The 15,813-nt window shown below is 41.8% G+C and overlaps 1 protein-coding gene across 1 annotated transcript in view; it reads left to right on the top strand.

Annotated features, from left to right (window-relative positions):
• The first annotated feature begins 1,047 nt into the window (after nt 1-1,047).
• Nucleotides 1,048-15,813, top strand: part of usp22 (ubiquitin specific peptidase 22) — a 29,589-nt gene continuing 14,823 nt past the window's right edge. The window contains exons 1-2 of the mRNA XM_079577347.1: nt 1,048-1,556; nt 12,660-12,792. Coding sequence (XP_079433473.1) covers nt 1,437-1,556; nt 12,660-12,792 — 253 coding nt within the window. The 5' untranslated portion in view covers nt 1,048-1,436. The remainder of the gene's footprint in view (nt 1,557-12,659; nt 12,793-15,813) is intronic.

Below are 15,813 nucleotides of genomic sequence, written 5' to 3'. Positions count from 1 at the left end.
GGCAGGGGTGGACTGGAACTGAAAAACAGCCCTGGACTCTGACCAGCCTGTCCCAAATTAGTGTAATTGTGCACTTCCACAAATACATATTTTAACCTCTAACCCCCCGCCTTAACATTAACGAGTGCATTTTCCCCAAGTCGACTTTTTATTTTTATTCATTTTTTTATTGGTGTCATCAGCAAAAAGAACTGGAAAGGTGGTCATAGAAACAGAGGCAAAATCATTAATATAAATAATAAATAATAATGGTCCCAAAATTGAACCTTGTGGCACACCATACTCCACGGAATTCCTTTTAGATTCATATTTTTTTTAAACTGGGCTTTACCCAAATCTAAAAGCTTCTCGACTGGAGAGCAACAATGTAACGCCTCATTTGAAAGCTAAGACCTACAAAAGTGATGGTAACTTTTTGTCACGTCATTTTTGTCATTTTCTTTTTTTTTCCATTATTATCATTTTATGTCGTGTTTTTATCACGTTTTTGTAGTTTTCCCCCCCGTGTTTTTCTTGCCTTTTCATCACATTTTTGTCACTTTTTTGTTGCTTTTCCAGCACATTTTTGTTTTGTTTTCATCCTCTTTTTTCTCGCTATTTTGATGCTTTTCTTTTTAGCTTTTAGATTTGGGTAAAGCTCAGTTGAGGCGGGACTGGTGGCCCTAGAGCCAGTGGCCCTTCTGTGCTCTTCCAGAATGGACATATGGCCAGTCCGCCCCTGGATTTGGGTAAAGCCAAACTCGAGAAAACACACTTGGTAAGCGTTTTTTAACTAGTATTTTACAGTTTGAAATCGGTTTAGTGTTGTCGAATCCCAGAAATCTGTAGTTATAAACGGCAACTGTCACATAATTATATAATTGGTGCCATGAAATAATGAATTCATTCAGTCAGTCATTTCAATGCCCATCGTTTTCTAGGCGGATGTAGTTTGAAGCAAAAGCGGGCCAATCACGGCAGAGCACACTCTCCAAAAAGGGCGGGCCTCGCGGGGGATGTGTCCGCTGTCACTCAGCCACTGCTTATTCTCGCCATTGGTCGGATTCGTACAGGGGGGCGGGCCTTAGCGGTGCACCGTGTAAGCTACTGTTGAAATTCCAATGCTAACCAACTTTAGCCAGCCTGCTAACATCATGTAATTCCCACGATTGGGGCTGAACTGCGCGTGGACCGCACATCCGGGACTCGCTTTATTCGCCTTTTCCGACTCGGGAGCGATGGGACAACGCGTTATTTGTGGACATTGCGTATGAGCAGCAGCGGCGCAGCAGCCAGGGACATGTCCAGTTAGCTGTCGCTGGCGGTGGATAACCCCCCCACTCGTCCACCCCCCCACCCCTCCAAAAAAAAAAAAAAAGCTGGCGTGTCCCGTGCCGAGGGATTGGAGCTGGTTTCGCCGCCTTGAGGGGGGACCTGAGCCGGATGCTGTGGCTGCCATGAGTCCCGCGGGCTGCCCCCATGTCAGCGGCTTCAAAGTGGACAACTGGAAGCAGAACCTGAGGGTCATTTATCAGTGTTTCGTGTGGAGCGGGTCAGCCGAGAGCAGGAAACGCAAGGTAACACGAGTGACAAGAGGACAGTAGTGGTGTGTGGGGAAGCTGCGTGGTCGTGGGCATCTCCCCGCCCTTCCAAAACAACGCCAGCATCCCTACTGTACTACTACCCACGTTTGTGCGTTTGCAAAAAAATAAAACCGAAGGCCCACCATACATGCTCGAATATGAATTAAACCAAGGGGAAAAAAGCCTCGACAGCTCATGTGTTTTCGCACTGGCACTGCGCCTATACTGTCACCACATCCTCCTGACGCTGCCATCATTTGCACTGGATGGTGCGGATAGAGTAGTAGATAGTGCGAGGGTGATGTAAACGCAGATGGCTTAGGAGTACGGCTAAATGAGGAGTATACAGTACAGGAGTGAAGCCGAGTGTTCATTGTTAGAGTAAAGATGAAGTCATTGATAGTTCTCTCCCATAATGCACAGGAAGAGGATTCACTTATCTGAATACTCACCTTTTTTTTGGAATATACGCAAAGCGGCTGCATAATATGTATCGCAAAACATCGCCTATCTTATCGCATTTTGTTCCGTATCGCAAGAATAATGTGATCGCAATATCGCCCACCGTCTGTCTGAGATCGGAACGTTTTTTGCAAACTCGGCCTAAAACAAAACAAAAAAAGCATGGAATTTATAAATGTTCAGTTTTAGTTCTGATTACCTTTGTTTAGTTCCATTTTAGCCTCGGTTTTGGTCCTGATTTCGTGTTCTTTGAAGTCTCGTTTTTGAAAGAAAAGAAATCTCGCAGGTTTTGTCGATATCGTGCAAGGGTGAGCAATGCTCCACGTTCCGTTGAATAGATTTTCACAGCATTTTGTAAAAGTTTGTAATTGACGTTCTTAGCCCCGTAGCTTAAAATTTTAATTAGGTTGCAAAGTGCATTACTAAAGATCGCCCTTTTACTAATCGTATCAAAATATTCCAAAAATTCATCATGCAAAATAGAACAAACTACTCCCTGACACCAATAGGTGAGGCAAATGGTTAACCCCAAACATCTGGACTTAAATGAGGAAAAATAAGGTACATTTTGAAATCTGCTGAATAATGCTGATTCGAAAAGATTTGCTGCGATGTTATTTCATCGGGATTGTGGACTTAACTGATGTGGCTGCAAAAAGGATAATACCAATCACACAAACTGTAAAATTTGAAATCCAAATCATATGCGCATTCACTTTAACTTTTATATTATACACACACTTAAGTTTAATATTAAACTGATACTACTTAAGTTTAAATACTGTCTGTTGTTTATGATCTTTGCATGTATAGCCGGCTGTAGAACAACCAAGCCATTTGGACACACCATTTTGAACTTTGTCTTATTGATGTTAATATTACATGTTTTATCATTTCATTTGATTTGGGTGGGAGGAAAAGGCACTTGATGAATTAGGATAGCTCTTGTGTGCTGCTTGGAGTGCCCTCTGCTGGCAGCTGGGGTGAATTAACAATAGGAAGCGCGCTATGCTATGCTAGCAAGTCATGGCGATCAGTGCAGCCTAGCGTGACGGTTTGAACTTTGAAATGCGAAGGACATTTGATGGATTGTATTGATTTTGTTATAAAATCCAGGAAATACATATAAAATATATGTGTTGGATGATTCAAACCATCTGTGAATGATGCAAAACGTTACATCTTGACAATGTTATAACATTGTTCTAAGTTCAAAAAGAGCAATTATCCCTGAGCGAGAGTACTAGTGCTTTTACATGCATGGCCTTCAAGCACAGTTTGTAGCGGCCGTCTTACTACGCAGTGTGTGAAATAGCTTGAAATATCTTCCTTGTTCACGTTTCACCTGTTCCCTTTGTGTATTTGTGAGAGCAGCTTGTTTCTGTCCGAGGCAATGCAGAGCAGATTCTACACATGGCAAAAAGCAATCGCAAATGTGCGTGTGTGGGAGGCTGAACATCATGCTCCAGTCGGCCTCATTCAGAGAGCGAGGGAGAAAAATAAACAGTGACTCATTTCCATTCTATACATTTACTTGGCATTCAGTCATTTCTCGATGCGCAGTGTGGGCTCGGCCTCTGTGCTATGTGTGTCCTGTCGTCTTGCATAGAGGCAGTGCGAGGTAAGTATGGATGAGCACCAGTATGTGTGTGTGTGTTATTGTCTTATTGGATGCACCCAACCAGTGCCCCCCCCCTCCCCACGCAAAGGAGCCTGGCAGGAGAGCTCCCCATCCGCGGCGCTGCTTGTTGCCTCCCCATGACACTATATTCCTCTATTGATTCTGGCTCGGTTTGCTATTCAGATACAAGAAAGCCTCTCACAGGGCTTACACTATCACACAATGCAGTGAGTTGTGGAGCCTTTGTACAGTGCGGTTAAAAATAGGCCTTTTTCAGAGCGTTGACACCCCACTCTCTATTTGAAATCCTTCTAAAGCTCGCCTGCCAAAAGATGTTTGGGGCATCGTGGTTGCATGTGTAGCATCACATCAGTTGCATAAAAAAGGGCTTGTGCAATGTACAGTTAAAGGAACAGGCCACTGTTTTTTCATACTGAGATAAGTTCTTACCTTAGCTTAGACCAGTTGAATACAGTTACGTGAAACGCTACACGATCCATGTCTAGTTATACAAAATTAAATTAACCACGTACATTTTCTAAGCGGATAAAAAGGGGCACTATATTGTGAGGCGTAATAACATAATTGACGATATTACTGCGCGGACGTTGAAGTACTCCAGGTGTTTTTACGCCTCACAATATAGTGCCCCGTTTTGTGTAACTAGACTTGGATCGTGTAACTTTTCACGTAACTGTATTTAAAGCAGTACTAAGTAACTCTTCCCCCTAAAGGCCATAAGCGCAACTGCAGGTGTATTAGCAAGTTACGATTTTTTGATTTATTAATTGTCTTGGAGAGTAAATACTACGCTGACGGGAAAGGCGAAGTGAGAGAGGGATATTGTACATCCAATTATACAATGGAAATATTTTTTTTCATTCAAACTTGGCTGTAAATACTGTTTAAAGTGACGTTAGCCCGCAGTTAGCTTTGCCTGTTAGCATGCTAGCTTCTTCTTCGTGATTACATTAGTGTGTATTGCTTTCTCCGCACCGGGGGCAGTCAAGTTGCAAACATGGTTTTCTGGCCAGAGACACCAGGGGAGATGAAAGACCCTCCAATCATCCCATAAACACTTGTATTACCCCGACAGGGACTACGAAAAGGATTTATTAAGGTAAATAAGTTACTTAGTACTGCTTTAAATAGGGAAAACGTGGAACAGCTTAGTAGCTAGGGCTGCAACTAACGATTATTTTGTAATTGATTAATCTATCAATTATTTTTACGATTAATCGATTAATCAATTGGCTGTGAATGGTGTTGGAAAATTTTATTTTTCATTTTTTTTTATCACATAATAGCTTAAGTGGCGCTGTTTGAGGATGTGTTGATGGAGTAAACTAAAGGGAAATGTTTTTTGAAGGCTCTATTAATGAAATTTATAATGTACACAACACTACAGACTCATCTCTCATCAAAGTAGGTTTTCATCAAAAATGCTACATTTTTATGTCATTTTTGCTCCATGTTTGTCTGTGTGAACCAGAAAAATGATTAATCGATTCCTAAAATAGTTGTCGACTATTTCAATATCGATTAGTCGTCGATTAATCGATTAGTCGTTTCAGCCCTATTGGTAGCTTCTAACTTCATCCCAGTTTGGAGCTAAACCTATGCTGGGAGAGGCTAGATGCTAACAACAGTTGCGTGACTGAGCGCACGTACAAAGACTAGACAGCTACGCATCAACTCGTCTAAGGTAAGAACATGAATCTCAGAAAAACAATGACCTGTTCCTTTTAAGGTGGGGTTCCAAAAACGACGACCAACAAAAACACAAAGAAAAAGTGTTTTGATGAGCTTTACTTTAGCTTTATCTTATCTATCCCCGACCATGACAATTACACCTTTCACGTTCATCGCAAACTCTTTCACACTTCAGCTGTTGTCGCCCGAACAAAAAAGCATGAAGCCTGATCACAGTTGAACTTTCCTTGAGCGTTCATTTGTTTGCACGCCAATCTACAGCTGGCCAAAAAAACAAAATCCATCTTGAACATTACAATTTAGCTGTACTCTAAAATCACAATCAGGTGGCTTGGTTCGGTACTAAAAACATGTCAAGTATTCAAAATAAGACTTATTTAGGACTACACTAAATAGCAAGGAGTTTTTGCAGATGTAGCCGTTGTATTCTATCAACTGTATCTTTTCAAACTGTAAAACAGAGCATGAAACCAGATCTTTGCTTGGCGCTTCGTACATCAAAGCAAACCGTGCATCATTCATTAGATCGCACTGATGACAGGCACAGCACAACAACAGCAGCAATCAGTTCAGTGCGAGCGTGTGGACCAGCTAAAGTTTACCTGAGGCTCTGGAGGATGACGACCGGCCTGATCAGAGCCTCACAGTGGAATACAAACGAGTGGATTCAGAAACACTGTCACAGGACTAACGACAGGGGACATTGATAAGGGCTTAGTGTTGCTAAAAGTCGTTTAAAGCAAAGTGCACCTCCCGTAGCTCCTGTAAGTCCAAACCTCTGCCAATGCGCACACACTTTGAATACTTTGGATTATTGAAAAAAATCAACTAACGTAATCCCAGCTCATACTAAAAAAGGTAGTGCAGATGATAATATGCAAAAATAGTATGTGCCAGAAAACGAAAGAAACTAACTCACCAGTGCGTAAAGTCTAGTGGGGGCAGGTTCTTTACTCTAGTGGACGTTTCATTTACACTTTTTTTGCCCCTCTTCGGGTCATTATTGAGCACCGTCTTGTCATTCTTACCTCCACATGTTTGTCTCAACACCGCAACGTCAACTTATTGTTTTTTTCCTCTTTGCCTTTATAATTTTCGCCCTATTCTTGACGTCGAAGCTGACTCCAAAAACCAATCAATTGACTTATCGACCGATGAAAAGTCAGCCCGTCAAAACAAAGCCTAAGCACCTAGTTCCTTTTTTTTTTTACTTCTCCAGCTCCAGTCTTTCTGCTGTGCTGCCTGTTCTGATCTCTCTGTAGCTTTGTTCGGTTTGGAGTGCCGCTTGTCAAGTTCACAGTGAAGACTGGGAGCCGAGTGGCGGAGGCGCATGATGTCAGCTGCTGTTCTCAAAGCGATAATGTCCCCACTTACGCTCCTAACCGGGGGTTTTCCGGACCATTACCTCGTCCTGCTCCTCTCTCATAACATCCTGTCGGCAGATGGCTGTCACTTTACACGGCAGCAGAAAAACCTCACAGACCTGAAAAGTGTGAGGGTGAATATATAAATGGAAGTGAAGAGCAATGGATGTACTATGCTCTGTGCAGGTATTGATGTTGGCGTTTTTTGGTTGAGGTCTGAGGTGGAGAGGCTGTTATGGCGGATGTCTATGCTGCCGGCACCCTCTTCATATTCCTATCCAGTTTCATATTTGCTTGCACAAACAACAACAGAGCACATTTTTAATAAGCATGTCCTTGGCTTCTGAGCCGACTAATCTGCCTGATTTGGCAAAACAAGATGACCGAAAGGATGCTGGTCATGTCAAATCTTTAGCGCAGCTGACGATGAAAAGCCTCTGCCGGTCGGATTGGATTTTGCTTGAAGTGCCCGCAGGCTGCTCGGATTCATCACGAGTGGACTCGGCGATTGGAGATGTCCCAACACGAGAGCCGACAAGAGATTCCTACAAGGATACAAGCCCTTGTGGACCAAAGAGAATCCCTACGCACTTACAGCACTGACAGTCGGAAGAATGAGCGCGGGATAAGATGCTGCATATTGATGGCCTTTCATAATTCATGTGCTGCCTAAGCACTTATGCATGGAAGGAGGAGTGTGACAGGAATAGCAAGGAGTCGTTCTTTTTTTGTGTTTCGGGTAGCATCTCTCAGCTGGCATGTCACGTTTTCAAATTAGTGTTATAGTTGTAAATGTGTAGACTTTATAAAGATGCAGATTTTGACAACTAGACACATCACGGTGATCTGGAAGGTTTTCAAACTGCTTTGGATGTTTGCAAATTGTCATACGGTGCGACTGGAGTGGGCGTTAAGGGATGGGTGTGATGCCCGACGGACTTTGGCACTCTGCTCTGAAGAGCTTTGACTACCCACTGATCATTGGCCCCAAACATAAAAAATGAAGATATGTTCTCTATTTAGTCTTATTCATGCATTTTGAATCTTGATCATTTAAAACAAAAGAGTAGATTTACCAATAGCTGCGTCAAAGTTCAACCAATATACGAGACGATTCGATTTTTTCCCCTCCCGGACATACTGGAGCTGTGTTTTGACCAACTTGCGCATATTTGTGTTTTCTTAGAATCTTCGTAAAGGGGCCAGTCCTAGCAACCCTGTGGCAGCTGACAATAAGCTCTGTCTGAGGTCCTACGTACCCACTGAATGCTTTCTTTACCCCTTGATCTTTTGCTAAGTTTAATCCTTCACTCACAAAGGGAGTTTAGATTGGCCGAAAACCAGGAAGTAAAACTACTTAATATTTAGTTTGCTAGTTAGAAAATGCAATATTGACCCTAAAACAGGGGTAGGCAAGTTTGTGTCATGGAGGGCCGATTTTCTTCAACGCCAAAACACAAAGGGTCGAAACTCACTATTGTAGCCCAAAGTAAAGCACCTTTTTTCTACAAATATAAGTTTTGCACATAATATATGACCTAGTGGGGTGTTTTGCAGGAAAATGTGAAAATATTGACAGTGTTTTCCACATTTTAGAATCCTTTTCACATATTTGGTCTCTGACTTATGAATAAATGTTTCTTCAAAATTCTCTTGGGGGCCAAAGGTTTTATGCTGGAGGGGCGAATTTGGCCCCCGGGCCTGACGTTGCCTACCCCTGCCCTAAAACATCTCAAAGTGTAAGGTAGTGATAAAGATGACCTTGAGATTATTGCCAGATACCCGTAAAAGCATAGTAGCCCATCTCTGGTGTAAGTGTAGGACATCACCAGCTCGTCTTCATGGAGATGTTGCTGCATTCCATTGACTGGCCAAACATGAGGTTAAAATACATTAATACGCTGCTCGGAAAGCTTATAATAACCCACTTTAAAAATAGCATTGTCCGTGTCAGTGTCAGCTGATCATTAGGAGCATGTTCAGTACCGCTAACATATTAATGCTTGTACAATAGTTCAAGTGCTGGTGTGACCTGCAATGTTCCTGCAGTGTGGCTTTAAATCAGGAATTGTGCATAGACTGATTTTTTTCAACAATTATTCGGATGCACCGCTGAGTCGCAGTGACAAATGGCCGTAATTGACATTTAAAATAAACAACAAATTTCGTCATTGGTAATTGACAATGAACAAACAAAAGCTCTATATTGAAATTAAACATACATAATTATCAGGGCGTTCCTGTTGTTTGCATTCTGAATAGACAATGAGATACAATATTCCTCACTACTAGACAACACATTGATTAATGTTGACATCACAAGCATAAAAATCGAAGTAAATAATATGTTGGCGGTCGTGATGGCCAAGTGCCTCGTGCACATCATGAAAGGCTTTTACATCATTGGGCTATTGAAAAGCCACCTGCTCATTTCCTGTTTTAAAATTGATAGCAGCAGCAGTGTTTATTATTGACCCAGTGATAAAGCAGTGTTGATAAGGCACCGAAATGAATTCACAACTCCACGGGGACAGTTGAGTCTAAATGGAAATCCAGTATTTTCAGAAGGCCAAACACTAAATGCAATTGGGAGGCTGGGATTTATGCTCGGACTGAACACACAGCCTCAGGGCTGAGGACGGCCCATAAACAAACGCGCACGAGTTAATTTTTCACATCCATAATGGGCTGGCTGTCATGGCCGCTTTTAGGAGGAATCCTAACTCTCCTACAAGAAAGAGAATACTGACCATTTCCTGTCCCACCCAGCTGACATATTTATGTTTTGGGACGCACAGCAATTTAATAAAAATCGGTCTTTTCCCATTTTTTCCCCATTTCGATACAATACAATACTGATATTGATCTGATACCAGGAGGACGTAAACAGTGACCCCTCCTAAAACACAGGTTCTCAACTGGTGGCCTGGAACCAAAAATGTGTTGCGTTTAGCTCCTGAAGGGGTATAACTACCGGAGTCTGTTAAAATTACTGTAATCCTGATTTTAGATTCTTCTGCTTATTTAAAGGGACTATACAGAGTTTATAAATGTTAAAACTAAGTATTTTCCTCCCCCTACATGTTCCAAAAGTGTCCGAATGAATGAGCCCAGACAGATTCACCACAACTGCCTCTAAAATCCTGCACTGTCACTCAAAAAGGTGTTAATTCGGGACCGAAGCGCCGTCATGCACGAGCTTAATATAGAAGCTGCAGTTACGCGTATGACCTGAGGTGGCAGTAGTGAGTATACAATGGCTAACTTGCATCTAGTCCCTTTAAAGGTGCAGTATGTACCTTTTTATCTGAATTAAAAAGTTGATAATTGTGGGTATTTGACTTTGTAGTGACCCAGTGGTTGTATGAGTGGTCAACATGGTGCCTTTCCTTTCCATCACAGTGGTCTCTTGGACGCTCCAGGATCAATTGTTTTGTGGGTTTTCGAGTGAGAGTGAAAACCTTCCGAACAATTGATCCTGGAACGTCCTAGAAACCACCCAACATGGCTTTACTTTCCATCACAAACAGCCGCTGTGCCACTACAAGATAAAATACACACAAATACCAACTTTTTTTCCCCATCTAAAAAGTTGCATAATGCATCTTTTAACAAGCCAAACCATGATCACCAAGAGCTTTTTGCATTGAAATCAAACCCATAGCAAATGTTTCTCTCCTCCACTCCCTTCTTATCTCGAGCATTTCAAGCCTCCCGTCTCCTGTTCATATTCATTAGCGCTCATTGACATGTGCGCCTTCTTATCTGCGCGCTTTTGAACTGTTACGAGCTCTCTCCATCATCCACAGCCCTGCCTCCCCCCCTTTGCACATCATGTTTATCAAACAGATTTTATACTGTACCCACCAGCAGCATTAATAATTCAGAATCGTATGTTGCAATCTAGGTTTCCATTTAGATTACGTATATGTTACACGGTCGCCACTGGCTTCTCACAGGGCAGTGGGGTTTCTTATGCTGTGTTTTGATGTAACATGCATCAAACCAAATCAACGTGGAGTCAGTTTTTTGTGAAATTGTCTTCTGGTGAATTTGCAGCAGATTGCACACCAGGCGGCTGAAAGATTCTCAGCTGTAGGGGTCCGGGGTGTGATGATATCAAATCAAATCGAGCCTGCTCAGATGATCGGAATCGAATCAAAATCTCCAAAGCAACAATGCCTTCGTCAAACTGCTCCAAGGAGGCTTCATGATCAAAAGTGCTCTGTCCCAGATTCAGCCGCACTGGTTGGTGTTTGCCGGGGTTTTTCCAACACATCCCTCGGCTCTTGGCCCAGCTGCTTGACGCTTGGATTGAGCTTTGGATGAAAATGATTGTTTTCTGTGCCTAATAAGTGCACAATTAGCGCAGTAGAGTTGGGTTAAAAAACAATGCCCATCCCAGACAGTAAAGGATACAAAAATTATATCTATATACTCAATTAAAAGTAGTAGCTATAGACTCAATTGTACATTTTCATGAAGAATGTTTTTGATATTTTAGTGTTAATCAAGTGTTATGACTGAATGGCGACACATTCTGTTAAGCATTGCGTACATAACGTATTGTATCGCGGAGCTGGGACATAATATCGGATCGGACTTGGATCGCAATACTTTGTGCTGTAAAACCAAGTATCGATACTTTATCAAGTATCGCAATACTTTCAATACTTGTGTTTGGAGGCATTTTTTATCACACGCTCCTTTGTTTTCCAGTAACAGTTATCGCACTTTATGTCTTAATGCACTTTTCAATCTCAACACTTCAGTAAATGTCAAACGGCATTTGGTTTATAAACTTTGGACACATGACTGTACAGATTTGAAGGTAAACATATTACTTATAATAATTATTTATTGTATCGACCCCGAGTATCGTGATATGTATCGGATCGTGACAAAGGTGGATCGTTTCCTCTTAGCCCTATTAGAACATATGGACTACTTCATTTAGACTTAAAATCACTAAAATAATAGGGCTGGGACGATCCTCTTTTGTCACGATCCGATACATACCACGATACCCATGGGCCGATCCGATACATATTGTGATACAGTAAGTAATTATAACAAGTGATATGTTGTTTACCTAAAAATGTGTAAAAAGTCATGTGTCCAACGTTTATAAACCAAATGCCATTTAACATTTACTGAAGTGTTCAGATTGAAAAGTGCAAGTATTGCGATACTTGATAAAGTATCGTTGTTTGGTATTGCAGCACAAAGTATTGTGATCCGAGTCCGATCCGATATTTTGTCCCAGCCCTATAAAATAACTCTTTAGTAGTATCATGTATATACTGTATCTAGTCAGTCCCAGTAATAAAAGTGGAGTTTTTAAATAATAACACACATGCAGCACGCCCAGAAAGTATTTATTTATCTATTTCTTTTACTACTATTCCTTTTGCTAATGCGCAGTTATTACAATAACAAAACAGCTGTATGTTTGTATTAGAAGAAGAAGAAGTTTATTTATATAATGCCTCTTCACAGACACAGTCACAAAGCGCTTTACACGAGACACCCTGACAGAAACCCTGACATCTGCACCAGCGGTCCCTCATTAGGACGCTCGCATGTTTTACACAAACACACAGTGCATTGCCTGACACCCGGCCTCACTGAAGACTCTGGAGGAGGCAGTTTCACGTCTCAGTAGGCGGCCTCATGTGAACAGGAGACTACAGGAGCTGATCCCTGATTGGCTAAACTCACAATCTCATTTTATTGTGTAAAATAAAGGCATGTAAATCATTTGTGATTTACTTTTACTTTAGAGAGCTCCAGAGTTGCCTTAAAAAGCCACAGCATGCAAAGAAGCAGGAAAAGATCACTTGACTCCCCCTGTAATAGCCGTTTGCCATCGCCATGTAAAACTGAGCACCACAGTTTGACTCCTTTTGTTTACTGACTGGTGTCTTTGTGTTTCAGGCCAAGTCGTGCATCTGCCACATGTGCGGCGCCCACCTCAACAGACTCCACTCCTGCCTGCACTGCGTCTTCTTCGCCTGCTTCGCCAAAAAACACATGCACGAACACGCCAAGAGCAAAAGGCATAACCTAGGTACGTATGGCGCGCTAGTCGGGATTGCGACATGGCCAGGAGCGGCCCCTGCTGGCTGCAATGCGAAGTGCACGTGATCGAACAGTGAATAGGAGATTTCACATTTTGCTGAAGCCTAAATAAATCGAGGGCGCTGTGATGAACACACTTTGAGCTCAACACGGGTCCAATAAGTGATTGTAGGTGATAAAAATCATAAGCTATGAGTCAGTGAAATACAGATCGGAGCGTGTTGGCAGTAGAAGAAGAAATTACTCAAATAAAGGTATGGTTTTGACATTGATAACATTGATTAGGTTTGGCTTTTCCAGCGTGTCGCCCTTAGAGTTTTCTAGGTCTTATCTAAAAGCATAACATACATTTCAGGAAATGCCATGAACGCAACCTATTAAAAAGTCACCTACTGTACGGAAAATAACACGTTCCCTTCCCCTGCCGCTAATGATGTTGTTAAATATGCATTTGAAAAGCTAATGGAGTTGTACAAATGGCATGGCTGTTAAAAACAACGGCGACGGTGATGCCGGTCTTGTTGCATAATCCATTTAATCAAGTAAAAATAATGAGGAGTGACTGAGGGAGCTATTATGCAAGAGTGTGCAAGATAATTGCAACAGGCTCCAAGCCCCAAGGGAGATATGAATATCACCTGCTGTATGCTTGTCCTCGCACAACCCCGACAAGAGCACACATTATCTGCTATATGAAAGATATGAAAATATGAAAGAATACATATTTGTTGTATTTTTGGGACAAAAGTAGCTGGTAATTAGAGTGATCCATGGCTCGCATAATGTTCTTGTGTCCTGAGGAAAAACGCTTTCCTCCCTGAGGGCAGCCATGCGTCAGACAGTCTGCCCTAAGGCAACTGTGCATAAATCACCAGGGGGCTCGATTAATGAATTAATGATAACTAATGGTGCCCTGACCTGTGCGCCTTCCTCATCGCAGAAGCAGCTGATCTGCACATTTATCATCGATATTAAGACTTATAAACACACAGGTCTGGCTATAAGAACGCATTATCATCACTATGAGAAGACCTAATAAACCTGTTTGGAATAATAACTAAAACCACTATTATTTTTATTCTTAAAAAAGTTTAATTGCATCATAAATCACGTATTACTTTACAGCATCTTAATGTGTCTTGAAAAGCCATGAATTCAATTTACTAAATAATTGCTGAGAGCAGTGGTTTCTGTCCTTTCTTCAGTAAGCGTTTACTTAAAACAAGAAAAACAATAATTCCAGTGTTTTCTGCACTTGCACGTCTTTCACAACCAGTTTTTAGTTATTTTTTGAACAAAGTTGATATAATGATTATCGTGACCGGCCTAGTGTTTACAAAGTGCTGAATAGTTGCAAACAAAGCATTTCAAGTCAAAAAAGTCTGGCAACATGCATTAGGGTAATATGAGATCACATAAATAAAAACACAGGTCTATACTAGTTGTGTGCAATTTGCACACAACTGCTTGACTTGACTAACTTTACGATGTCACTTGCACCTTTTGATTTACGTGAAAGAAGAACAATGTACATTGTTTAAGATTGTATCACATCTTCCGCTTTGTTTTGATAACCCCTCGAAAGTAAGCTATATCGCACAACTGTTGAGCTACACAATAATGCGTACACGGCGTGTGGGTGAAGGAGGAAAAGTTGTATGTCGGGCTCGGGAATAAAGATTAGCATCAAACACACACAATCTGCCGGATTGGTAACGCTGAAGCCGTGGGTGTTTGCTGAACACTAAGAACAGTTGGCCGTAACCCATCAGTGCTACTCCCACAGGGACCCTCGCAGCCTGGAGTTAGCTAAACCAAATGAATGCCGCAAAAGTTGGTGGAAGCTTTAAGAGGGAGTAATAAAAACTGTACTTGAGCAAAAGCAATCATGGAATTGCATGGCACATTTGGTGCCACACTTAGTCAAAATAGCATGTAGAAACCGATATATAACTATCCATTGCTCATGACTCCATCTGCAGGTTACTTAATAAGGATGTAACGATTCATCGAAAATCTATTTAAAATCTATTTACACTCCAATACTCCATATTGCCGGACCGGAATAGTTGCATTCTCACATTGTATCCCTAGAAACAGCGAGCTAGCTTTTCTCAAGACAAGCTCACACCTCCCCCCGCCTCACCCCAACACACGCCACACCACGTAAACACGTGTAGGCATCGAAGCAGCACTGCAGCAACAGTTAGCGGTCAGAGATTAGCTTTAGCGGCTAACGCAGAGTTTAGCATTATGAGAGAGATTGTAAACTGATAAACATCTGACCGACCTGCTCTGATTCTGCTGAAATCCTCATCAAATGTCTGTCTGTAAAATAATCCAATATCTAGAGATGTCTTTTTTCCTCCTCATGATCACAAAGGCTGCTCCGGGAGGCATCACCGGGAGGCTGTGAGGCGTTCAAGGGTTGCGAAGAAAAAAACTGCACTGTAGACATATTTCTAAATGGTAGTATTGTGTTAAAGCTGCAAAAAATGTGTTTAATTTATTATTAATTAAATGTAATAATTTATTAAAAATGTAACATATTATTATTTAATATAAGTCTCAAAATGCTTGCTTTGCTTCATATCGTATTCGTGCTGAAAAAATGTACAAGCACATATGTCAAAAATGATTACATGATTCCACTGTAGGAACTGGCCGCTGAATTGCTAGCATGAACAAGCTTTAGTTAGCCCGTGCTAACACTGTGGGGGAATAAGGGGGAATCCACCCTCACTTAGTCCATCGCTATTCTAGTCTAAACCCTAAACGTTAACACCAAGCATCTCATAAAGAAGCCACAAGCTTTACTCCTGCGAGGCTACTTTTGTGCCGTTGCTACTGCTAGCAAATGCGTTATCTCCCACACCGGCAACAATCTGTTTATCTGACAATGCCACCGTTTCCGCGCTCCATTTCTCCATTCTCCACATAATAGAATTTAAGCATTGCATGAAGAGCTGCACAATAGGTACACAAACGTCAAAGCCTCTGGGGCATCTAC

Source organism: Gobius niger, assembly GCF_951799975.1.
Source record: "Gobius niger genome assembly, chromosome: 19".
Lineage (NCBI taxonomy): Eukaryota > Metazoa > Chordata > Actinopteri > Gobiiformes > Gobiidae > Gobius > Gobius niger.
This window is presented reverse-complemented; position numbering and strand designations above follow the sequence as displayed.